Below are 26,771 nucleotides of genomic sequence, written 5' to 3'. Positions count from 1 at the left end.
CTAATTTCTACATAGTTTGCTAAAAAGTTGAGAATGTAACATTCCATTTGTATCTTATTTTTTAAAGTTTAACCTTTGCTCTGAACAGCACCTTAATCTGGTCTTGGACAGAGTTGAATAGGTGCCACTATCTGCGAGTCAACTGAACCATGCTTTCCTTCCCCTGCCCCAGTTCATGGTTATTGCAAAGTCTACTACAACTCATGATGGGAAAGGGAATATGAACTCTTTGCTTTTACAACTTTTCCAGTAATATTGACAGCAAAGTCCATTTGACAGCCTTGTTCATGTTAAATCACTGAAGAACATGTGGAGACAGACTTAAACATTTCCAAAGCAATAAGGAAGGGCTTTTAATGTGATGGGTAGTAAGTCACTCCCTCAAACATCCTAAATACACTGAACAAAAATATAAAAGCAACATGTAAAGTGTTTGTCCCATGTTTCATGAGCTGAAATAAAAGATCCCAGAAATGTTCCATATGCACAAAAAGCTTATTTCTCTCATAATTGGTGCACAAATTTGTTTACATCCCTGTTAGTGAGCAATGCCAAGATAATCCATCCACCTGACAGGTGTGGCATATCAAGAAGCTGATTAAACAGCATGATCGTTACACAGGTGCACCTTGTGCTGGGGACAATAAAAGGCGACTCTAAAATGTCCAGTTTGGTCACACAACACAATGACACAGATGTATTAAGTTTTGAGGCAGCGTGCAATTGGCATGCTGACTGTAAGAATGTCCACCAGAGCTGTTGCCAGAGAATTGAATGTTAATTTCTCTACCATAAGCCGTTTTAGAGAATTTGGCTGTACATCCAACCGGGCTCACAACCGCAGACCATGTGTAACCACGCCAGCCCAGGACCTCCACATCAAGCTTCTTCAGCTGCGGGATCGTCTGAGACCAGCCACCTGGACAGCTGATGAAACTGTGGGTTTGCACAACCAAAGAATTTCTATAAAAACGGTCAAAAAACGTTTCAGGGAAGCTCATCTGCGTGCTCGTCGTCCTCACCAGGGTCTTGACCTGACTGCAGTTCAGTGTTGTAACCAACTTCACTGGGCAAATGCTCACCTTCGATGGCCACTGGCACGCTGGAGAAGTGTGCCCTTCACGGATTCATCCTGGTTTTAACTGTACAGGGCAGATGACAGACAGTGTGTATAGTGTCGTGTGGGCGAGCGGTGTGAACAGAGTGCCCCATGGTGGCAGCGGTATGGGCAGGCATAAGCTACTGACAACGAACACAATTGCATTTTGTCAATGGCAATTTGAATGCACAGATATACTGTGACGAGATCCTGAGGCCGATTGTCGTGCCATTCATCCGCCACCATCACCTCATGTTTCAGCATGATAATGCATGGCCACATGTAGCAAGGATCTTCTGTACACAAGTCCTGGAAGCTGAAAATGTCCCAGTTCTTCCATGGCCTGCATACTCACCAGACATGTCACCCATTGAGCATGTTTGGGATGCTCTGGAATGACGTGTACTACAGAGTGTTCCAGTTCCCACCCATATCCAGCAACTTCGCACAGCCATTGAAGAGGAGTGGGACAACATTCCACAGGCCACAATCAACAGCCTGATCAACTCTATGCGAAGGAGATGTGTCACACTGCGTGAAGCAAATGGTGGTCACACCAAATACTGACTGGTTTTCTGATGCACGCCCATAACTCTATTCCCAGTCATGTGAAATCCATAGATTAGGGCCTAATGAATTTATTTCAATTGACTGATTTCAATATATGAACTGTGTACAGATTTTGTTTTTTCCATTTATGTTTTGAGGTTGGACTTTTAGCACGTATAGCACGCTAGCACGTAGGGTGCACCGATTGGTGTCACTTCGTTAATCAGTATGTGTTACACCTGTGCAGGCTTGTCCATCTCATTGGTCAGAAGGCGTTTCCCCTGTGTTGGCCAAGGTAATATTTAAGTGGCTGGCCCAGTGCTCTAGTTGTTTTGAGAGATGTGGCGGGTCTACAAAAAAAAACATGTTTTGTAACTGCAGTCGACTGTGGTATTTTGGACGCAGTTATTGAAGAATAACTGCAGTTATACTGCACTCTGACTGCAATCTGTTTTCGTAAGGGATGGACTTTAAGTTGGAAGCATTTGTGGAAAACCCTACATGGGAGATGCTAGATAAATGTATGAAAACGAATTTTCTGGTCATTACAAAGCATTATGACATCAAAGTTGCACATGCCTATTCAAAAGCAGTAGTCACATAGTTAAAGGCACCTCATGGTCAATCCGACATCTGTATTGGCTGTGCATCATTTACGGTGATATGGCCTCTGCAGAAGTCAGGGCATTCATACTTCTTGCGCTTCGCCGAGCAGCGCTGTTGTCAAGGAAGTGAGTTTGTGTTTATACAGGACCTCCCGCCCTCACCTACCATCAACCAATCATGTCAATGCGGAGTTATACGGAGCCCTCCACATTGTTAGCTACAAAATTTGAGTCATACAGCGATGCGGTACAGAGCTCAAATTGGCCTCTGCGTGCTTCCAAAGGCGCCGCTATTGCGTCACACCATCCATACGGGGCCTCCGACCACATTTTCGGATCAAGCATAAATTGGCTCTTACTCTTTACTGCTTTGTTGGAGAAGTGAAATCCTTCCTGACATTATGTGGTTTTCTTGCTGAGTGCGCATCCCACAGGTGCGTTCGTGATGTCACAACCATAGTTACTGGAGCGCGAGGGAGTAAGATTTTATTCAAAGCAAGTTTGTTTTTTATTGTGCACACAGGTGTAGTAACACCTTTAAAACGTAGTTTTATACTTTTTGATTATTTAACTTCGACTTGATTTACCTGGCAATTGGAACGTTTTAGACCAATATAAACTAGTAGAGGTGGAGGAAAGGATAGGAAATGGGTAAAAAAGTGAAGGAAGAGAGCTTGGATTCCGTAGATTCGTCGGAATATGGTGAGTTCATTTCACATCGCAGGTTACGTTACCTGGGCTAGTATTTGTCGAACTTCACATAATAGTGTCATATTTTCTGTCATATTTCTACAATGAAAATGTTTATTTTTATTTATTTGTCTCTAGTCTAGCCTGTTTGCCTTTTTTCAGTGATGAAAACACAGACCCTATTAGGCTACTTCTTTACTAGATGTGTCACATTTGGGCCTATAGCCGATGACAGCATATTTGAGTAGCCGATTAACAATTTGTGACATTGTCAATTGCTTATTATTCAAGATGTACATACAATGTAGTTATAGGCAAAGTTGATATTAATTGTTTTCATGATGCAAATACAATATTGATGATGTATTTTACCAAAATACTACATCAATAATATATTTGGTTATTGCATCTTTCAAACTGTAAAGATATTATTGATATATAAATGCAATCTGTGATATAAAATCAATATTCAATAAACATTACAGTTGGCTACATAACATAAACTTTCTAACTCCGCTGAATAAAACGGAAGTGCACCTGTAGCTGATATTCTATGGCAGGGATGGGCAACTTTGATTGGGGTGGGGGCCACAAAAAATCTGAACTCATCATGAGGGGCCGCAGTTGCTCGCGGGTCTATGTACCCACATCCATATGATATCTGAGTGAGACTGACTAACAAAATCAATGGGGGCCCCCTGGCCGGTAATTCAACCATGATGACAAGTTTAGATAGCTGGCTGCTAAACTAGTTTAGCAATCTAATTGTTAGCTGATATGGGCTAATTGACTGACTATCCGTGACTGACATAACATGAGAAAAACTGGTGATGCACAACCAAATTTCGAGATTGCACCTTATGTGTTCTACTATTCTAACTCTCAACAGTAAGTTGAGACCCCAAGTCCCCAAGCCCCCAAAGCCCCCCCTAAGGCATTCATTCTCTGTCAGTCTTCTGTGAGTTGTGGTGGTGTTCTTATGGAGCCATGTTTTGCATATGTCCATCTCTGAGTGTGCCTATGTGTGTGTATAAAGGCTCACTGCCTTAGTGGTCCTCTGTAGCTCAGCTGGTAGAGCATGGCGCTTGTAACGCCAAGGTAGTGGGTTCGATCCCCGGGACCACCCATACACAAACATAAAATGTATGCAGGCATGACTGTAAGTCGCTTTGGATAAAAGCGTCTGCTAAATGGCATATTATTATATTACCTGTCCACCTTACTCAAGGGCTGTGTCCCAAATTGCACCCTATTCCCTACAGTGAGGGAAAAAAAGTATTTGATCCCCTGCTGATTTTGTACGTTTGCCCACTGACAAAGAAATGATCAGTCTATAATTTTAATGGTAGGTTTATTTGAAGAGTGAGAGACAGAATAAACAACAACAAAATCCAGAAAAACACATTTCAAAAATTTTATAAATTGATTTGCATTTTAATGAGGGAAATAAGTATTTGACCCCCTCTCAATCAGAAAGATTTCTGGCTCCCAGGTGTCTTTTATACAGGTAATGAGCTGAGATTAGGAGCACACTCTTAAAGGGGGTCTCAGCTTGTTACCTGTATAAAAGACACCTGTCCACAGAAGCAATCAATCAATCAGATTCCAAACTCTCCACCATGGCCAAGACCAAAGAGCTCTCCAATGATGTCAGGGACAAGATTGTAGACCTACACAAGGCTGGAATGGGCTACAAGACCATCACCAAGCAGCTTGGTGAGAAGGTGACAACAATTGGTGCGATTATTCGCAAATGGAAGAAACACAAAATAACTGTCAATCTCCCTCGGCCTGGGGCTCCATGCAAGATCTCACCACGTGGAGTTGCAATGATCATGAGAACGGTGAGGAATCAGCCCAGAACTACACAAGAGGATCTTGTCAATGATCTCAAGGCAGCTGGGACCATAGTCACCAAGAAACAATTGGTAACACACTACACTGTGAAAGACTGAAATCTTGCAGCACCCGCTAGGTCCCCCTACTCAAGAAAGCACATATACAGGGCCGTCTGAAGTTTGCCAATGAACATTTGAATGATTCAGAGGAGAACTGGGTGAAAGTGTTGTGGTCAGATGAGACCAAAATCGAGCTCTTTGGCATCAACTCAACTCGCCGTGTTTGGAGGAGGAGGAATGCTGCCTATGACCCCAAGAACACCATCCCCACCGTCAAACATGGAGGTGGAAACATGCTTTGGGGGTGTTTTTCTGCTAAGGGGACAGGACAACTTCACCGCATCAAAGGGACGATGGACAGGGCCATGTACCGTCAAATCTTGGGTGAGAACCTCCTTCCCTCAGCCAGGGCATTGAAAATGGGTCGTGGATGGGTATTCCAGCATGACAATGACCCAAAACACACGGCCAAGGCAATAAAGGAGTGGCTCAAGAAGAAGCATATTAAGGTCCTGGAGTGGCCTAGCCAGTCTCCAGACCTTAATCCCATAGAAAATCTGTGGCGGGAGCTGAAGGTTCGAGTTGCCAAACGTCAGCCTCAAAACCTTAATGACTTGGAGAAGATCTGCAAAGAGGAGTGGAACAAAATCCCTCCTGAGATGTGTGCAAACCTGGTGGCCAACTACAAGAAACGTCTGACCTCTGTGATTGCCAACAAGGGTTTTGCCACCAAGTACTAAATCATGTTTTGCAGAGGGGTCAAATACTTATTTTCCTCATTAAAATGCAAATCAATTTATAACATTTTTGACATGTGTTTTTCTGGATTTTTTTGTTGTTATTCTGTCTCTCACTGTTCAAATAAACCTACCATTAAAATTATAGACTGATCATGTCTTTGTCAGTAGGCAAATGTACAAAATCAGCAGGGGATCAAATACTTTTTCCCTCACTGTATATAGTGCACTACTTTTGAACAGGGCCCATAGGGCTCTCAAAAGTAGTGCACTATGTCGGGAATAGGGTGCCATTTGGGCCACAAGCCCAGTTGTTTGCATGAGATGAATAGTCTATTGACATTCTGGCGCTGCCATTCCATGTAAATTCAGCTGCCTCTTGGATAGGTAAAGGTGTCCATCCTGTTTCCTAAGAAGGAAGTGGATTCACAGGGGTTCTCCCTACCACTTAGACTAGGCAACTTTGTTCCTTTGCAATCTTATGAGGAGTTATTCCAGCCTCTGCTTCCTTAATTATGCTGCTTTTGGGGGGAAAGTTGCATTTGATTGAGAGGTCAAACTTTAAGTGTTTTTTCATCCTGGTCAAAAGCAGCGGTGTTTTGTGTTCTGATGTCAAGTTTACTATTTAGAAATAATTTTGGTGTGGTAAATACTGAAAAGTCTACAGTAATGGCCTGCTAATCATTGACCAGTTGTTTGTCTGAGGTGAACTAGGCAAGCACCATAGAACATTGGAAAACCACGTTTGAAAGCCAATGATTAAACTAGACAGACACCCGACAAATTTTTCACCTCAGCTGCTTCTACTAATATTGATACAAATTTTGTCACTAATAATTGGTGCTGGTCCTGGCCTGGTTTATGTTAATTTGAGATGCTGTTAGAACAAAAAATGTCTTCTAGGTCACCTGCGCTCTCTCTGTTCTCTAGAGGCACCATAAGGTTATGTATTAGCAAGCTCCACAAAATAGTGAACTTAGGCTGACTGAGGGAATGGGTGATTTAAAGACTAGGCAAGCTAGTAGCTAAATCCTTTCCTTAAGCACTCCCTTTCTGCGTAAGAAGAGGGTGGGGTGTGTGTGTACCCATAGTCGCACAGTCAAAAGTTTATCACTTAATTAGTTGACTTATGCTGGCCTTGACAGGGGAGGACGACTGGCCCCTCTCATTGAAGCCACGGAAGTTGTACTGCAGGCATTGTTAGCGGAAAACAGGATATCCCCATTATAGTGAATGGAAAATTGCAATCTTCGTGGTCGATCTTTGTGTAAATAATTTTTAGTTGTTGAGGAAAATCATGGTACCAATAATTGCTTCTAATACACCATATGTATGTCCTTGAACCTATTTCTGTCTGTAATAAAGCCCTTTTGTGGGGAAAAACTCATTCTGATTGGCTGGGTCTGGCTCCCCAGTGGGTGGGCTTATGCCCTCCCAGGCCCAACCATGCCTGCGCCCCTGCCCAGTCATGTGAAATCCATAGATTAGGGCCTAATTAATTTATTTCAATTGACTGATTTCCTTATATGAACTGTAACTCAGTAAAATCTTTGAAATTGATTAAATTGTTTTTTTCCCCCCTCACCAATGTACACACAATACCCCATAATGACAAAGCAAAAACTGACAAAAATAATGGAATATGACATTTACATAAGTATTCAGACCCTTTACTCAGTACTTTGTTGAAGCACCTTTGGCAGCAATTACAGCCTTGAGTCTTCTTGGGTATGACGCTACAAGCTTGGCACACCTGTATTTGGGAAGTTTCTCCCATTCTTCTCTGCAGATCCTCTCAAGCGCTGTCAGGTTGGATGGGGTGCGTCGCTGCACAGCTATTTTCAGGTCTCTCCAGAGATGTTAGATCGGGTTCAAGTCCGGGCTCTGGCTGGGCCACTCAAGGACATTCAAGGACTTGTCCCGAAACCAATCCTGCATTGTCTTGGCTGTGTGCTTAGGGTCGTTGTCCTGTTGGAAGGTGAACCTTCGCCCCAGTCTAAGGTCCTGAGCAGGTTTTCATCAAGGATCTTTCTGTACTTTGCTCCGTTCATCTTTCCCTCGATCCTGACTAGTCTCCCAGTCCCTGCCACTGAAAAACATCCCACAGCATGATGCTGCCACCACCATGCTTCACCGTAGGGATGGTGCCAGGTTTCCTCCAGACGTGAAGCTTGGCATTCAGGCCAAATAGTTCAATCTTGTTTCTCATGGTTAGAGTCCATTAGGTGCCTTTTGGCAAACTCCAAGCGGGCTGTCATGTGTATTTTACTGAGGAGTGGCATCCGTCTGGCCACTCTACCATAAAGGTCTGATTGCTGGATTGCTGCAGAGATGGTTGCCCTTCTGGAAGGTTCTCCCATCTCCACAGAGGAACTCTGGAGCTCTGTCAGAGTGACCATTGGGTTCTTGGTCACCTCCCTTACCAAGGCCCTTCTCCTCCGATTGCTCAGTTTGGCTGGGTGGTCAGCTCTAGGAAGAGTCTTGGTGGTTCCAAACGTCTTCCATTTAAGAATGATGGAGGCCACTGTTCTTGGGGACCATCAATGCTGCAGACATTTTTTGGTACCCTTCCCGAGATCTGTGCCTCGACACAATCCTGTCTCGGAGCTCTACGGACAATTCCTTTGACCTCATGGCTTGGTTTTTGCTCTGACATGCACTGTCAACTGTGGGACCTTTTATATAGACAGGTGTATGCTTTTCCAAATGGAGTGTTTATGGACATATTCAATCTCTCCCTATCCCAGTCTGCTGTCCCCACTTGCTTCAAGAAACTGTCTGCTGTCCCCACTGTACCCAAGAAAGCAAAGGTAACTGAACTAAATGACTCGCCCCGCCCCGTAGCACTCACTTCTGTCATCATGAAGTGCTTTGATAGGCTAGTTAAGGATCATATCACCTCTACCTTACCTGACACCCTAGACCCACTTACATTTGTTTACCGCCCCAATAGATCCACAGACGATGCAATCGCCATCGCACTGCACACTGCCCTATCCCATTTGGACAAGAGGAATACCTATGTAAGAATGCTGTTCATTGACTATAGCTCAGCATTCAACACCATAGTATCCTCCAAGCTTATCATTAAGGTCGGGGCCCTGGGTCTGAACCCCGCCCTGTGCAACTGGGTCCTGGACTTCCTGACGGGCAGCCCCCAGGTGGTGAAGGTAGGCATCAACACCTCCACTTCACTGATCCTCAACACAGGGGCCCCACAAGGGTGCGTGCTCAGCCCCCTCCTGTACTCCCTGTTCACCCATGACTGCATGGCCATGCATGCCTCCAGTTTACAGACGACACAACAGTAGTAGGCCTGATTACCAACAATGACGAGACAGCCTACAGGGAGGAGGTGAGCGCCCTGGGAGTGTGGTGCCAGAAAAATAATCTCTCACTCAACGTCAACAAAACAAAGGAGCTGATCGTGGATTTCAGGAAACAGCAGAGGGAGCACGCCCCTATCAACATCGACGTGTCCGCAGTGGAGAAGGTGGAAAGCGTCAAGTTCCTCGGCGTACACATCACTGACGATCTGAAATGGTCCACCCACACAGACAGTGTGGTGAAGAAGGTGCAACAGCACCTCTTCAACCTCAGGAGGCTGAATAAATGTGGCTTGGCACCTAAAACACTCACAAACTTTTACAGATGCACAATTGAGAGCATTCTGTCGGGCTGTATCACCGCCTGGTATGGCAACTGCACCGCCCGCAACCGCAGGGATCTCCAGAGGGTGGTGCGGTCTGCATAAACGCATCACGGGGGCAAGCTACCTGTCACAGGAAGGTCAAATAGATCATCAAGGACAACAACCACCCGAGCCACTGCCTGTTCACCCCACTATCACCCAGAAGGCGAGGTCAGTACAGGTGTATCAAAGCCGGGACCGAGAGACTGAAAAACAGCTTCTATCACAAGGCCATCAGAATGTTGAATAGCCATCACTAGGCAGCTTCCACCCGGTTATGTAACCCTGCACCTTAGAGGCTGAAATCACTGGCCACTTTAATAATGGAACACTAGTCACTTGAATAATGTTGACATATTCTTGCTTTACTCATCTCATATGTATATACTGTATTCTATTCTACTGTATTTTAGTCTATGCCACTCCGACATTGCTCATCCTAATATTTATATATTTCTTTAACTTTTAGATTGTGTGTATTGTTGAATTGTTAGATATTACTGCACTGTTGGAGATAGAAATGCAAGCATTTCGCTACACCCGCAATAACATCTGCTAAACATGTGTATGTGACCAATCAAATTTGATTTGATTTGAAACCATGTCCAATCAATTGAATTTACCACAGGTGGACTCCAATCAAGTTGTAGAAACATCTCAAGGATGATCAATGCAAACAGGATGCACCTGAGCTCAATTTTGAGTCTCATAGCAAAGGGTTAATAAATTTGCTAAACAAAATTAAAAACCATGTTTTGACTTTGTCATTATGGGGTATTGTGTGTTGATTGATGAGGAAAAAAATGTCTTTAACCCATTTTAACGTAACAAAATTTTGGGAAAAGGAAGAGTCTGAATACTTTCTGAATGCAGTGCAGTTGCTAATGGCAGCCGGCAGTACCCCTGTCGGCCTTCAACTTGAGTTACTCGATGAGAGGGTGCAGCACTGAATTAGCCTGCAATGCCACTTCCTGGAGTAGCTCAAACTGTGCAGGTTATGTCTCCCAAGAGACATCATCTTAACCGACTTCATTTGGCTTCAATGCACTATTGCGTCTTCACATACGAATGAAGGGTGTCACGTGATCGATGGCTTTGTCCATTCATATATACAGTCATAGAGCCTACCTCACTGTGTGCACAATAATTAACATACCCTCCCAAAAAGTAATCACAGAACCACATCATAACCCATACAGCAATACCTCCACGTGTATACCTCTAATTGAACAAAAAATGGTTGATCCTTTTACGTCACCACTCTATCCAAGGTCAAGCCAAATGACTTGAACTCACATACAGAGATATTCATTGTTTGGGGCAAAATACTGTAGTAAAAATGTCCTGACGTCTGTGGTCCAAGTTTTGTAGAATCCAAAATGCTTTATGCCATATTATTTAGTGGAGCAGACAGTGGTAAAAACCAGGGAGAATAAACACTACATCAGGAAAGGGTCACTGCCAGTCAGTTTCCAGGTAGGGATTTGCCCCAAAAAGACAGCTTTGTATTCTGCTGTAATCTGATATTCATTTACAGCCGGCAATGAAAGCAGAGGAACAGGTTTCTTTGTTCAGGATATCCACATTCCTTCTCCCTGACTTTCACTAAGGTTATGTGTATTCTGTCAGTTGGAAGCCAACAGCGTGCCTCATTTTAAATCTTTCATACAGTAGGCTTTGTAGTTAGTAGTCGCAAAACAAACAGTATGATTGTCAACATCCTATACATTTATTGTGTACTCACTACAAAGCTATTTAGAGCTTCTTAAAGTATAACTCTGAGTGAGACATTGTAGGCCATGGACCTAATGAACAGGCCTACAGGCCGACTCACAAATTGGTGAGTCGCTCTGGCTAAGAGCGTCTGCTAAATGACGTTAATGTGCCCTTGAGCAAGGCACTTAACCCTAATTGCTCCTGTAAGTCGCTCTGGATAAGAGCGTCTGCTAAATGACTAAAATGTAAATGTAAATGTAAATGTAAATGTAAATTCACTAACTCAAAGCCATAGTTGCTGACTTCATTGTAGACATGAGGGCTTTGCGTGCTTACAATCAGTGATTGGTGTAATGGCCAACTAGACTTGAAAATGAACAAAGTAAATCTCATGCTCAACTGCAAATTCCTCGGACAGAAGTGCAATGTTCAACAGGTGCTGTATCTTTAATTTGTCATTTTATAAAGGCATTTTATTCTGGGATTTCGATTGGTTTATTGTGAGGAGATAAGGAACCAATAACAACCTCTCTTAGAAATGTTTGGCTTGCCAAGCAGGATATAGACCAAACTAAGGTAATTGCTTATTGTGATAAGGGGAATGAGAGTGAGTAGGGCTGTGACGTAACAGTATCGCAATATCTTTTCCATGGCAAAAATGAAAACACGAAGCAAACCAAACTCTGTGGTCCATTAACCTGCTGTATGTAATATATTGTGTGCTATAGCTTGGAAAATAAAATAAATGTGATCTTTGTTTCCAACATTAGGGCTGTTTTCCTAAAGAAGTTAAATCCGCTTTGTGTTTTGGTTCCTTGCCATGATACTAACGAGTAACGTGATGCTGGTATCATCCCGGCCCTAGTTGTGAGTGACTATGACACGCAGGTTTTCAGTGGAAAATGTCGGATGGAATATTTTATTTATGCATCTAAGCATCCCTTTTAAAAATTCACTGCTCTGCTTTGAGCATGCTTCCTCCATCTTTGAATTCAAATTCAATTAAAATCTCCCCCATCACATACTGCCCCTTCTCTTTCGTTTTAGGCTACCTTTTCTTTTAAGGGTGCATAAACCATCAAATCTGTCATAAATACATTGACTTATGCAATGTAGAGATAAGAAGGGAGAGATGATGAAAAATATATCTTAATAGATCTCTTTCACCATCTCTTGCTCTCTGTTTGTCTTCATTGGCCAACTGTTAAGAGTTGCTCTAGTGTTCCAGGAAGTGACTCTAAGCAATGTAATTCCCGTAACCCAGTCATCATCATAACCCCGTCGTCACCACCACAACTCTCCAGTGTACTGTACAGATTGTACCACTTGCTAATTTATATAAAGGAGTGTCAAGGTCTTATTCTTTTTGCTCCATTTCCTCCTCCTCAAGCTGTCACTCATTAACGCAATGAGGTGCATACTAACAAAGGCCACTCTCGTTGCTTAGCAACAATAAACCCTCAAACTCACAGGCATGCAATTCTCTCCGTAGAATCTCACACACAGTGGAGCTCTTTTGAATATCAATGCAAAATGCCATTACCGAGAGATGTTTTCCCTATGTGTTCTATCTAATCTGACTCCTATCAGCATTTTGATAAAGGTTTTTGTGTGTTCATGTGCAGTCACTGAATGTGCATAAATAGCTTGACATTTATTTTGAAGAAAATACCTTCAGAAAAGACAGTTAAATTCTGTTATTGACCCATTATCTCTCTGCGTTTTTCTTTTCAGGGCAACCTGCTCAGTATGACCCCACCTTCAATGGACCCATTCGGAAAAGGTAGCCTCTTCCACTAAGTATCTCTCACTCATTTTGTCTCTTGCTCTCTACAAAGACTACAGAGCCTAGCCCTAACTACCAATCTATCTCTGTATGAAAATTGTCCATTGTATGTCTAAAGTGCCTTTGGTAGGCATACTTTCTGTCACATATTTCTGCCTTGGGGCATCTATGCCACAGTAATGCTCAAAATCACTTTGTGTATTATTGTCTCTCCATTCTCCCTCAGAGGCTGCACTGATATCATCTGCTGTGTTCTCTTCATGGTCGTGATCCTTGGCTACATGGTGGTGGGGATTTTGGGTAAGATGGGCCCTCTATGCACCTCCCACCTCTCTCAGACCCTCTCTCTCTTTCTCTCACACACACTCATACACACATACTTATTCTGTATGATAATTATTTTCTTTCTTTCTTTCTTTCTCTCTCTCTCTCTCGCCATTACATGACATCTGATTCCTGGCGTTATCTCTCTCTGGCTGTCAACCTCTCTTTATCACTCTTATGTCCCTTTTGAAACTCTCTCCATAATGCCCTATGTAAATGTAGTATTAGCAGGCTGAACGCACAGTCCGGCCATACTCGCTAAACAAAACAACAGTGACATAATAATAAATAATAATAATATGCCATTTAGCAGACGCTTTTATCCAAAGCGACTTACAGTCATGCGTGCATACATTTTTGTGTATGGGTGGTCCCGGGGATCGAACCCACTACCTCCCGGGGATCGAACCCACTACCTTGGCGTTACAAGCGCCGTGCTCTACCAGCTGAGCTACAGAGGACCACCACCTTGGTCCCTTACTCAATTCCAACAGCTCGTCAAAACGCCAATCACAAGTGAGAACATCAACTCCATTATTGAGAGTGCACTGAAAACATAAGCTTGTCATTGATTCTATGATTTCCTGACTTTTCCCCTCTTCAAAGTCTATACCCTCACCCTTATCTAGTATTATAAGGTATCTCTATGGCCTTGATATTCTCCTCCTTTTTCTGTCTTTCGGTCGAAAGGCCTCCCTCTCCCCTGACTCCCACCCATAGTGGTTCCAAAGACCCGTTCCAAAGCAGAGCTCACCCTCACCCACGACATCCATGACCTGTCATCAAACACATTCCAGTAGCCACACACTCTGCCTTATCTAGAATCAATAGAGAGGCCTGATAGGAAAGGAGGTCATATGAATATATGGCCAATATAAATAGCTTAGTATGTGATTAATGTGATAGGATATTGTGCATTGACCGGATATACAGTTGGCCTTTTATTGAAAAGAGGTGGGTGGGGGTTTAGTATATAAAACGACCAAAGCCAAGTAGTTGATGTAAATGAGGTTTGAATGTTCATTTGGTTGCCTTTATGACACATTTATGAGTAATTGGCTCATGTGTTCTTTGACTGTGGTAAATGTATTGGTGTCCCCACCTCTCTATTAGATGTTGATGTGTTTTTTGTTTTTATATTTCTACCAGCCTGGCTTTATGGTGATCCCCGGCACGTCCTCTACCCACGGAACTCTACCGGAATGTTCTGTGGCATCGGTCTCAATGAGTAAGGACCTCTCTGGTGTTTGATGTGTTTGAACTTGAAATCCTTTATGAACCATCAAGTATTATTTTATTCAGAAGTTCAAAACACTTGAGGTTATGTAATGTGAATTTACTAATCATGCATTTTTGCCATAAATGCAACAGATAAAAGCAGAATATTTGGCCAATCAAGTCAGACATTTAATCTGGGTTAATAATTCAATTTTGGCATGCCTCACTACATACTGAACTGTCATATTATATATTTCATTCAGAATGCATAGTTTGCATTGTACTCACAGACTCCTTCCTCACTGGTAACTTTTCCTTTCGCAGAGCTAAACCCAGTGTGTTCTACTTTGACATACTGAAATGTGCCACATCACTCAACATCATGGCCGCCGTCCTTAATGGGTTACAGTGCCCCACCACACAGGTACAGTAACATCACACTATAATATCCTAGTTTCTCTAAAGGCTGATGTCAGGTGTAATAAGGAACTCTGTGCACATCTCCAATTTCCCATTGTGTGTTTATACACTAGTAAGTACCTGGGTCAAATGGTATGTATATGTAATGTCTTCACCAAGCAGCTGGGCACATCATACAAGTGGTCTTCTATTTCATTTTCATTTGTGTGAGGTCTTTCTTTCCTGGTCTCTACGTCCCAAAATGTCATGTGTATCTGCATATCTGGGACAGGCATCACGTTTACGTCACAAAGTGAAGAAATCTTCTTTCCTCACCCTGCAGGTGTGTGTGGAAAAGTGCCCAGATGTGTTCTGGGCTCTGAATCCTGTTGCCTACTCAACGGATGCGAAGCCACAAGAATACTTCAACCAATCACTCTGCGTGCCATCCTTTGACCTAGCAACAACTACACTGGTAAGTCCCATCCTATTCTTACGGAGGTTTGTAAATTCACATCTTTAGATAGGCTTTCATTGATCATTGTTTTTCACTGACTTCCTCAAAGCCTTTGGACTATCTTCTGGAAATAGATTTAACAGGAGGGTTTTCCTAGTTGTTTTTTACTCAGTGTAGCTAAAGATGCTAGGTTATCCTTTTTTTTCTTTGCCTCTCAGAAAGTAAAAGAAATTGTGGATCAAGAGCTGTGCCCGTTCTTCTACACTCCTACAATCTCTGGTGAGTGTGCCTTTCTTTTTTAATATTTACTTTCATCATTACAGATCTAGATGCTTTTAAGTCGTTAAATGTAAACATTTCAAATGTTTTCCTCTGTCTAGTGCTGGGAAGATGCATACCTGATGTTGGCGCACTGAAAAATATTCCTAATGACTTTGCCAATACGCCAGGCTTGCCATCAAGCATCAATGATACAGTCAATGGCATCAGGAACGCCACAGGGTAGGGGGTGTTACAAACACACACACACACACACACACACACACTGTAAATACCCATTAATAACCCATTATCTCTCTCTCACTGCCAGTGAAAGGTCCCTGATTGAGTGAGTTATATTGATCTCACATCAATATAGTAGACTAGTTCCTGTGTGTAGACGTAGACCTGTGTTAGCATGTTTGTGAGTCGGTGTCTTGCTTTATGATAGTGGTAGCCCTTAGCCATACCCTCCTAGTCATTTAGCTCCAGTAGTACCCTTGCACATAGCTAGAACATTGCTTTTAGTACTAGCTTTTAGTACAGAATCAACCCACATAAACCCTTGGGTTGATTCTGAGGATAATATGAACACTGAGTCTGACCATGATGTCCAGACCTGAGTGGTCATTTTAAAATGTGATAAACTAAAAATAAGACTAAATATAAGTAGGCTATTAGACTTGTAAAACACATGAGCAGGTGTAATAGTGGGTGCTTGTTAGTATTTGATACAGAAACAACCCAAGGAACTGTCAGTGGGCTGTAGTTGTACAACCTCCCAAATTACCCCTCAATGTGCTGTAGTAATCAATACACTGACTGGTACTGAATACCAGCAGTCAAAGAAAGCTTTTAATGTTACCCTCTCTTTGTATTGAGCTCTATAAATGCCATCAATGCATGAATGTACTATTACAAAGAAACCTCTTCATACTTATTTCTTTGTTCCTCTCATCTCCTCTTGTACTTATAAATCTTCTCTGCTTTTATCTTTATTTATCGTGTAATACTCTGCAGCATGCTGTTTTGTGTCAGAGACATTGTCAGTAATTACTAGCATTAACATGTCTTTTCCCTGTCTTGTAGTGACATAGTAAATGGCTTCAATGCCAAGGAGGTCGGAGTGAGAATCTTTGAGGACTTTGCATCATCATGGCAGTGGATCATCGCGTGAGTCTCTCTCTTGGGCTCATTTTCAACTCCCATCAAACTACACCCTACTGCCAGTTACTTGTCAATTCACCATTTCCATTGTGCTGTACTAACCGTAAAAGTTTGCATTGTCGCTCATCTTCTCGGCCAATCTTTCACTTTACACAAATTCAACTCATTAAATATTAGACTGCTTCAAAAGAAGCTAACATTTATTAGAGATGGCATGCTTACCAATGATACCAATGACCTGAAATGTATCTCCTTTCTCTTCATTGTTCTTATTTTTGTTCTCGCCTACCTCCTTTTACCCTCTCTCCGCTCTTCCAATCCTCTCTCTTACTCTGCTGTGTACATCTCTCCTCTCCTTCCTCAGTGCTCTAGTCATAGCCATGGTGGTCAGTTTTCTGTTCCTCCTTCTGTTGCGGTTCATCGCCCCTGTTATGGTCTGGGTCCTTATATTTGGAGTGTTGGCAGTAGGTGCCTATGGTAAGTCATTGATAATATCAGTGTGGTAATAATATGTCTACTAACATGTTTGTAGTGTACTCTCTCTAGTAGGTCTATATGTAGGTCACAGTGGTTTAAGAACATGGACTTTTCAGGGTGGTTAAAGCATCTTATTTCTCTCTCTGTCTGTCTGTCTGTCTGTCTGTAGGTATATATCACTGCTGGTGGGAATACGACAACTACAGCAAGTCGACCGTCTCCATCACTGACATAGGCTTCACCACCGACTTCAAGGTCTACCTTCAGGTCAAGGAGACCTGGCTGGCCTTCTGTGAGTCTGATATTACACGTGTTCTTTTTATGTCTCTATTTTCCTCTGTACACAGACTGACAGACATGCCTTTCTGTTGACAACATTGTACCGTTGTGTTGACCTATCTACTTACTCCCTCTCTCTCTCTTATTATTTCTCTCTCTCTCAGTGATAATCCTGTCTGTGGTAGAGGGCATTCTTCTCCTGACCTTGATCTTTCTGCGGACCAGAATCCTCATCGCCATCGCTCTCATTCAGGAGTCCAGCAAGTGAGTCAAGTTAGATATATGAGCCAGGATTACACGTACTGGCCCTGTGACAAATATTCGACCAATATTGCGTTACAACCTAACTTTTCAGCACACGTACTGTAACTGTAATGTTTCACAGGGCTGTCAGTCACATGATGTCTACGCTGTTCTACCCTCTCGTCACCTTTGTTCTCCTGGTGGTGTGTGTGACCTACTGGGGCATCACTGCTCTGTATCCTCTCACAGTCGTGTAAATATTTTTGGGTATTTTACAATGCCTATTATAATTTTATGACAAATAATCATAAGGTCTGTTTTGTATCTGTGTTCCACTGAGCACTGTCTACAAACTCCACGGTATCGTTAACCCACTTAACAGAAGATGTTTAGGTATCTGGCCACTTCAGGCATTCCAGTGTACAAAGTCGTGGCTCTCAACTCTACTCAGGATAACTGTGGCCAAATCAGCGGCAATGTGACCTGTGACCCACAGGTAAGTGTCCCTGACTAACTTTGACCCTATAGAGATAGATGCAGAAAAGCCCAACTCAGAAATCAGAAACGCACACAAAATGTGTATACTTGCTTCAGCCGTCTACGTATTTTAAAAAATATCTGTTTGACCCCTCTCCGTCTCTCCATTCATACCTCATCCCTTCCTCTTTCATCTCTCCCACCTCCTGTCTTTCCCTCAGACATTCTACAACTCTACAGACTACTCATGGTGCCCGTCGGCGCGCTGCATCTTCATAAAGTACAACAACGAGGGCCTGCTGCAGAGAAACCTGTTCAACCTGCAGATCTACAACGTGGTGGCCTTCCTGTGGTGCATCAACTTTGTCATCGCCCTCGGCCAGTGCACCCTGGCCGGGGCCTTCGCCTCCTACTACTGGGCCTTCAGCAAGCCCTCGGACATCCCCACCTTCCCCCTGTCCCAGGCCTTCATCCGCACGCTACGGTAAGGGAGTAGACACATGTATCAGCAGTAGGGCTGTGGTGGTGCCTTTCCTTGCCTGAGGGTCCACAGACCATATACAGTTGAAGTCGGAAGTTTACATACACTTCGGTTGGAGTCATTAAAATTCGTTTTTCAACCACTACACAAATTTCTTGTTAACAAACTAGAGTTTTGGCAAGTCGGTTAGGACATCTACTTTGTGCATGACACAAGTCATTTTTCAAACAATTGTTTACAGACAGATTATTTCACTGTATCACAATTCCAGTGGGTCAGAAGTTCACATACACTAAGTTGACTGTGCCTTTAAACAGCTTGGAAAATTCCAGAAAATGATGTCATGGCTTTAGAAGCTTCTGATAGGCTAATTGACATAATTTGAGTCAATTGAAGGTGTACCTGTGGATGTATTTCAAGGCCTACCTTCAAACTCAGTGCCTCTTTGCTTGACATCATGGGAAAATCAAAAGAAATCAGCCAAGACCTCAGAAAAACAATTGTAGACCTCCACAAGTCTGGTTCATCCTTGGGAGCAATTTCCAAACGCCTGAAGGTACCGCGCTCATCTGTACAAACAATAGTACGCAAGTATAACCACCATGGGACCACGCAGCCGTCATACCGCTCAGGAAGGAGACGCGTTCTGTCTCCTAGAGATGAACGTACTTTGGTGTGGAAAGTGCAAATCAATCCCAGAACAACAGCAAAGGACCTTGTGAAGATGCTGGAGGAAACAGGTACAAAAGTATCTATATCCACAGTAAAACGAGTCCTATATCGACATAACCTGAAAGGCTGCTCAGCAAGGAAGAAGCCACTGCTCCAAAACCGCCATAAAAAAGCCAGTCTACGGTTTGCAACTGCACATGGGCACAAAGATCGTACTTTTTGGAGAAATGTCCTCTGGTCTGATGAAACAAAAATAGAACTGTTTGGCCATAATGACCTTTGTTATATTTGGAGGAAAAAGGGGGTGCTTGCAAGCCGAAGAACACCATCCCAACCGTGAAGCACAGGGGTGGCAGCATCATGCTATGGGGGTGCTTTGCTACAGGAGGGACTGGTGCACTTCACAAAATAGATGGCATCATGAGGAAGGGAAATTATGTGGATATATTGAAGCAACATCTCAAGACATCAGTCAGGAAGTTAAAGCTTGGTCGCAAATGGGTCTTCCAAATGGACAATGACCCCAAGAGTACTTCCAAAGTTGTGGCAAAATGGCTTAAGGACAACAAAGTCAAGGTATTGGAGTGGCCATCACAAAGACCTGACCTCAATCCTATAGAAAATGTGTGGGCAGAACAGAAAAAGCGTGTGCGAGCAAGGAGGCCTACAAACCTGACTCAGTTACACCAGCTCTGTCAGGAGGAATGGGCCAAAATTTACCCAACTTATTGTGGGAAGCTTGTGGAAGGCTACCCGAAACGTTTGACCCAAGTTAAACAATTTTTAAAGGCAATGCTACCAAATACTAATTGAGTGTATGTAAACTTCTGACCCACTGGGAATGTGATGAAATAAATAAATAATTATCTCTACTATTATTCTGACATTTCACATTCTTAAAATAAAGTGGTGATCCTAACTGACCTAAGACAGGGAATTTGTACTAGGATTAAATGTCAGGAATTGTGAAAAACTGAGTTTAAATGTATTTGGCTAAGGTGTATGTAAACTTCCGACTTCAACTGTACTTGTACAGTTACATTTTGAGCCAGAATCCAATTTGTATTTTGTTAGCTATCCATTCAACTAACTCCCTCTCTCCCCCTATGTCTATGTTTCTTCTCTTAGATACCACGTTGGCTCCCTGGCGTTTGGTGCTCTGATCCTCACCCTCATCCAGATAGTTCGGATCATCCTGGAGTACCTGGACCACAAGACCAGAGGTAAGGCTGGAGGCCGCCTTTTATTTTCCCTTGGAAACCGGTTATTGTTATCCGATTAACCCCTTAGAGTCGATGTCCGCGCCCCTGCGGAAATCTAATTGGCGTAATTGAAAAAATCCTCATCAATGTGTCTGTTTAAGCTAGAGATATATCTGTTTTATAAAATAATTGAAATTATCTCTCAGATATAGGACAGACACTTTAAAACAAACTTCCTTTTGATACAAAAATTGACTGTTTTTCCATGTATGAATCTAATAGCAAATTCAATGTTTCATCAAATATTACATATATTTATACCTAAAGGGGTCCTAAAATTCAAAATCAAATAGCTAAATGATCCTTGGTATGACCATCTTAGTAGACCCCCCCCCCACCACTAGTCAAATGTGCCAAGCTCTCGCATAATGCATGTAGTAATGTAAGGATAATGGAGCTCCACAGCTTGTAGTCCTAAAACCCGGAAATTAGTTACCTCTGGTTTGTTCAGCCATTCTTATGGGAAACATGAATGGGGAAAGAATAGGGTTTTTGAATAAACACTGAGGTTAACATAGGCTTAGGAGATCTTATAGAAAGAAGTATGAGATAATAGAAGCCTTTATGTGGGGGGTTTTATTTACATTTACATTTCAGTCATTTAGCAGACACTCTTATCCAGAGCGACTTACAGTTAGTGAGTGCATACATTATTTGTTTATACTGGCCCCCTGTGGGAATCGAACCCACAACCCTGGCGTTGCAAACGCCATGCTCTACCAACTGAGCTACATCCCTGCCGGCCATTCCCTCCCCTACCCTGGACGACTTGTGCGCCGCCCCATGGGTCTCCCGGTCGCGGCCGGCTACGACAGAGCCTGGATTTGAACCAGGATCTCTAGTGGCACAGCTGCACTGTAATGCAGCTAGCACTGTAATGCAGTGCCTTAGACCACTACGCCACTCGGGAGACATAACATAAATTATTCTAAATTCACAAAAAGTGACGTTAGCTGATGCCGATTATCACATAGAACAAAACTTATGAGATCTCCTAAGCCTGTGTATACCACAGACCTTTTTTTTGGCGTTTATCCAAAAACCCTACAAAAAACGGCATTCATTTCCCCATAGGCTTTTCCAACGAACCATGGCGGAGTTAGTGCCTACAAAAAGACGCCGTTACTATTTCTCTCTTTCTCTTTCTCTCTAGCGGCTCAAAACCCCTGTGCTCGGTTCCTCATGTGCTGTCTGAAGTGTTGCTTCTGGTGTTTGGAGAAGTTCATCAAGTTCCTCAATAGAAACGCCTACATCATGGTCAGTCTCCACTACATCATCACATGTACCTGTTAACTACAACTACCTGTCTGTCAATCTCTCTCCCTCAGTTCCCCCAGTGTAGAGTATTTCTGGTAGGCTAAGGCTATGTATCTAATACACATTCCTCTTTTTCCCACAGATTGCCGTATATGGAAAAAACTTCTGTGTCTCCGCGAAAAACGCATTCATGCTTCTAATGAGGAACATTGTCAGGTGTGTGTTCTAGTAATGGTTGGTATGCCGGTGGGAATGTGTAGACTTGTTTTTTCCCTCTTACATAAGAACATTTGCATGGATTTGATTGACTGCTGTGAAACCATAGCTGAGTGCTGGTGACGTGTTTCCCTGACGCACTGACTATGCCTCTCTCCTCAGGGTGGTGGTGCTAGATAAAGTGACAGACCTGCTGCTGTTCTTTGGGAAGCTGCTAGTGGTGGGAGGAGTAGGTAAGAGGACATAAATGGCAACATAATTATTATGGCGTTATCATTGGTCGTAGTTCTGAATAGGAGCTCCTTTGGTGCATTTTACAGGCCAGAAGTGTGATTGGATAACCTGTCTAAATTAATCAAATCTTGAACCAATCCTCCTCTTCTCTTCTCAGGTGTCCTGGCTTTCTTTTTCTTCTCTGGCAGAATAAGAGTACCAGGCAGCAATTTCCGTACTGAAATGCTCAACTATTACTGGATGCCCATTATTGTAAGTGACAGTCATACAGTGCATTCGAAAGTATTCAGATCCCTTCACTTTTTCCACATTTTGTTACGAACCAGCCTTATTCTAAAATGGGTTCAATTAAAAGTGTTCCTCATCAATCTACACACAATACCCCATAATGACAAACAGGTTTTTATAAATTCTTGCAAATTTACTAAAAATAAAAAACAGAAATACCTTATTTACATAAGTATTCAGACCCTTTGCTATGAGACTCGAAATTGAGCTCAGGTGCATCCTGTTTCCATTGATCATCCTTGAGATGTTTCTACAACTTGATTGGAGTCCACCTGTGGTAAATTCAATTGATTGGACATGATTTGGAAAGGCACACGCCTGTCTATATAAGGTCCCACAGTTGACAGTGCATGTCAGAGCAAAAACCAAGCCATGAGGTCAAAGGAATTGTCTGTAGAGCTCCGAGACAGGATTGTGTCAAGGCACAGATCTGGGGAAGGGTACCAAAAAATGTCTGCAGCATTGAATGTACCCAAGAACACAGTGGTCTCCATCATTCTTAAATGGAAGAAGTTTGGAACCACCAAGACTCTTCCTAGAGCTGGCCGCCCGGCCAAACTGAGCAATCGGGGAAGAAGGGCCTTGGTCAGGGATGTGACCAAGAACCCGATCGTCACTCTGACAGAGCTCTAGAGTTTATCTGTGGAGATGGGAGAACCTTCCAAAAGGACAACCATCTCTGCAGTACTCCACCAATCAGACCTTTATGGTAGAGTGGCCAGACGGAAGCCACTCCTCAGTAAAAGGCACATGACAGCCCACTTGGACTTTGCCAAAAGGCACCTAAATACTCTCAGACCATGAGAAACAAGATTCTCTGGTCTGACGAAACAAAGATTGAACTTGGCCTGAATGCCAAGCTTCATGTCTGGAGGAAACCTGGCACCATCCCTACGTTGAAGCATGGTGGTGGCAGCATCATGCTGTGGGGATGTTTTTCAGTGGCAGGGACTGGGAGACTAGTCAGGATCGAGGGAAAGATGAACGGAGCAAAGTACAGAGAGATCCTTGATGAAAACCTGATCTAGAGCACTCAGGACCTTAGACTGGGGCGAAGGTTCACCTTCCAATAGGACAACGACCCTAAGCACACAGCCAAGAGAATGCTGGAGTGGTTTCGGGACAAGTCTCTGAATTTCCTTGAGTGGCCCAGCCAGAGCCCGGACTTGAACCCGATCTAACATCTCTGGAGAGACCTGAAAATAGCTGTGCAGCGACACTCCCCATCCAACCTGACAGAGCTTGAGAGGATCTGCAGAGAAGAATGGGAGAAACTCCCCAAATACAGGTGTGCAAAGCTTGTAGCGTGATACCCAAGAAGACTTGAGGCTGTAATCGCTGCCAAAGGTGCTTCAACAAAGTTCTGAGTAAAGGGTATGAATACTTATGTAAATGAGATATTTCCGTTTTTGCTTAGTCATTATGGGGTATTGTGTGTAGATTGATGAGGGGAGAAAAAAAACGATTTAATCAATTTTAGAATAAGGCTGTAATGTAACAAAATGTGGAAAAAGTAAAGGGGTCTGAATACTTTCCGAAGGCACTCCATAGTGGAAGTGAACGAGAAGCAGTTAACAATCAATTAAATGTGTGTTAGAGAAAGTAATTGACAGTGGTGTGTATGTCTTTGTGGTAACAGGTGGTTGTCGTGGGAGCGTACCTCATTGCTCATGGATTCTTCAGTGTGTACAACATGTGTGTGGACACACTCTTCCTCTGCTTCTGTGAGTAGAGCACCTCCAGCAACACATCACTGTATCATATACTGAGCAGTCACACATTACATTGCTACATTTCTTGCTTCATTGCACAAAAAAAATCTTTCAACATGCCTGTCTATTGATTTTCTCTCTTCTTTCTTGCTCCCTTTCTCACAGTGGAGGACTTGGAGCGACATGACGGAACGATGCAGAAGCCATACTACATGTCCAAGAACCTGATGAAAATCCTCAATAAAAAGAACAAGGGACCTAAAAAGGGCAAATGAAAGGATTGATGAAATAGTGCCTTGAGATTAATCACTGTATAGCACAGTCACTTTCAACAACCAAGAAATATCCTAGAAACATCACATCCTAGAAATATAATTTTTGTTTTTTAAATATTTCAGCCTTATAACACCTTCAGTTTACACAAAGTTGATGACTTTTCTGCACTTTCAATTTGAGATTACGTGTGTGTCCACACGAGTGTGATAGATATGAGAGATATTTTCTTACATTCCAGCTATTCCTTCTAACAATTTGAAGTGACCAAAGCTAGAGCTGTTTATTAGTCTCTGACCAAAACCAAATGTTTATTCTCTTGCAGTGCTTATTCTTTTTCAGAAAAGAGACCGTTTTCTCAAGTCAACTAATTATTTATCAGATAGAACAAAAACCTTTGAGACAGAGATAATCGCCATAATTGTTTTAAATACTTTTTTATGATCCTCAGTACTCTGTATATGATTTCAGTTTAAGGTCTCAGTTTTTTATTTGTTAAAGTAACACTAACAATTTTATTATGATTCAATTTTTTTTGATTGAATATAATATTGTAGATATTTATTAATCATTTTGACAATTTATTAAAGATTTTTATAACGGTATTACATTTTTTTGATCCATGCTGACATCACATGTATATTGCCTTGCGTAATGATGGATTCCTCTATAGGAAAATAGCTCTGGTTTAATTCACACATCTGCTTGAAGCAGTGGTGCATGTGATCTTCTGAAATGCTCTGTTGAGAATCATGACACTTGCAGGCTGCAGGCGCTTGTACATGGGCGCTGAAGACAAAGCTCTCTTTAGCAGAACTTATCGCAAGTCAGAGGTATGAGGTGTCTGGACTGGGCCCAGATGTCTATTCTTATTAAGTACTGGACCCTGAAACAAATCAAATTCTGTCTAGAGTGAGCGTGTCCATCCATTTGGCTGCACTAAACACAACGAATTTCAGTTGTCAAGGATCAATGTTAATTTACCTCACATACTACTACACAATATCTCATGTCAAAATCTCACTACATTCCTCAACCTCTTGTCTCCTGAGACCCAGAGAGAAAATGCACGTGGGAGTCTGCAGTCATGTATTGTATCATGTGATCTACTTCAGGAGAGACTCATCACGTGATCGGTCAATGTTCCAGTACATGAGAGCGTGTGCCTTTACTGTTAAACCATTTGTAATAATTAGGCCCTGTGTTTTGGTTGATCATGTCACATGACCTGGATTTTAAGCTTTATTTTTAAAACTTCTTCATTAAACTTTCCCCTTTTTCTTTTTATGTCAGATGGTCCAGCACCATCCTCAGACAATTGCTTACATTTTTGTTGTAATTCTATTTTCTGGAAAATGATTAAAATAAAGGTTAATATCCAGGTCAACCAAAACAAAGGGCCCAACTGATAGTATTACATTGCAATATGCGGGTATACAATAACCTGTGCAACCGGTCGTGAGTTTCTGACTTTTGTTCTCTTAGTCATATGATCAGCTCAACTATAATCATATTACAAGCATAGCAATAGATGGCATACACCTGATCCAGCTATTTTAGTTTACTGTGAAGCTGAGCATAAGCTGCTTGAACATACACTGAACAAAAATAGAAACGCAACATGTAAAGTGTTGGTCCCATGTTTCATGAGCTGAAATAAAAGATCTCTGAATTTTTCCATACACACAAAAAGCTTATTTCTCTAAAATGTTGCACACATTTGTTTACATCCCTGTTAGTGAGTATTTATCCTTTGCCAAAAGAATCCATCCACCTGACAGGTGTGGCATATCAAGAAGCTGATTAAACAGCATGATTATTACACAGGTCTACCTTGTGCTGGCGACAATAAAAGGCCACTCTAAAATGTGCAGTTTTATCACAATGCCACAGATGTCTCAAGTTTTGAGGGAGCGTGCAATTGGCATGCTGACTGCAGGAATGTCCACCAGAGCTGTTGCCAGAGAATTGAATGTTCATTTCTCTACCATAAGCCGCCTCCAATGTCGTTTTAAGGAATTTGGCAGTATGTCCAACCGGCCTCACAATCGCAGACCTGATGTCAACGTTGTGAACAGAGTGCCCCATGGTGGCGGTGGGGTTATGGTATGGGCAGGCATAAACTATAGACAACGAACACAATTGCATTTTATCGATGGCAATTTTAATGCACAGATATACCGTGACGAGATCCTGAGGCCCATTGTCGAGCCATTCATCTGCCGCCATCACCTCATGTTTCAGCATGATAATGCATGGCCCCATGTCGCAAGGATCTGTACACAATTCCTGGAAGCTGAAAATGT

General features: G+C 42.5%; 1 protein-coding gene across 1 annotated transcript; it reads left to right on the top strand.

Moving 5' to 3' along the window:
- The first annotated feature begins 2,683 nt into the window (after positions 1 to 2,683).
- On the top strand, positions 2,684 to 26,103 carry LOC121571468 (choline transporter-like protein 4). The gene is made up of 22 exons (XM_041882947.1): positions 2,684 to 2,955; positions 12,720 to 12,768; positions 12,998 to 13,071; positions 14,245 to 14,323; positions 14,638 to 14,737; positions 15,056 to 15,187; positions 15,388 to 15,448; positions 15,550 to 15,670; positions 16,517 to 16,600; positions 16,959 to 17,071; positions 17,241 to 17,363; positions 17,515 to 17,614; positions 17,736 to 17,828; positions 17,987 to 18,089; positions 18,292 to 18,554; positions 20,352 to 20,446; positions 21,639 to 21,742; positions 21,885 to 21,958; positions 22,121 to 22,191; positions 22,350 to 22,444; positions 24,120 to 24,204; positions 24,358 to 26,103. The coding sequence occupies exons 1-22, from the start codon at positions 2,901 to 2,903 to the stop codon at positions 24,465 to 24,467; spliced, it is 2,184 nt and encodes a 727-aa protein (XP_041738881.1). The 5' UTR covers positions 2,684 to 2,900; the 3' UTR covers positions 24,468 to 26,103.
- The last annotated feature ends 668 nt before the right edge of the window (positions 26,104 to 26,771 follow it).

Source organism: Coregonus clupeaformis, chromosome 8 (assembly GCF_020615455.1).
Source record: "Coregonus clupeaformis isolate EN_2021a chromosome 8, ASM2061545v1, whole genome shotgun sequence".
Taxonomy (NCBI): domain Eukaryota; kingdom Metazoa; phylum Chordata; class Actinopteri; order Salmoniformes; family Salmonidae; genus Coregonus; species Coregonus clupeaformis.
The sequence above is the reverse complement of the archived record's forward strand: the minus strand, read 5'-3'. Positions and strand labels throughout refer to the sequence as shown.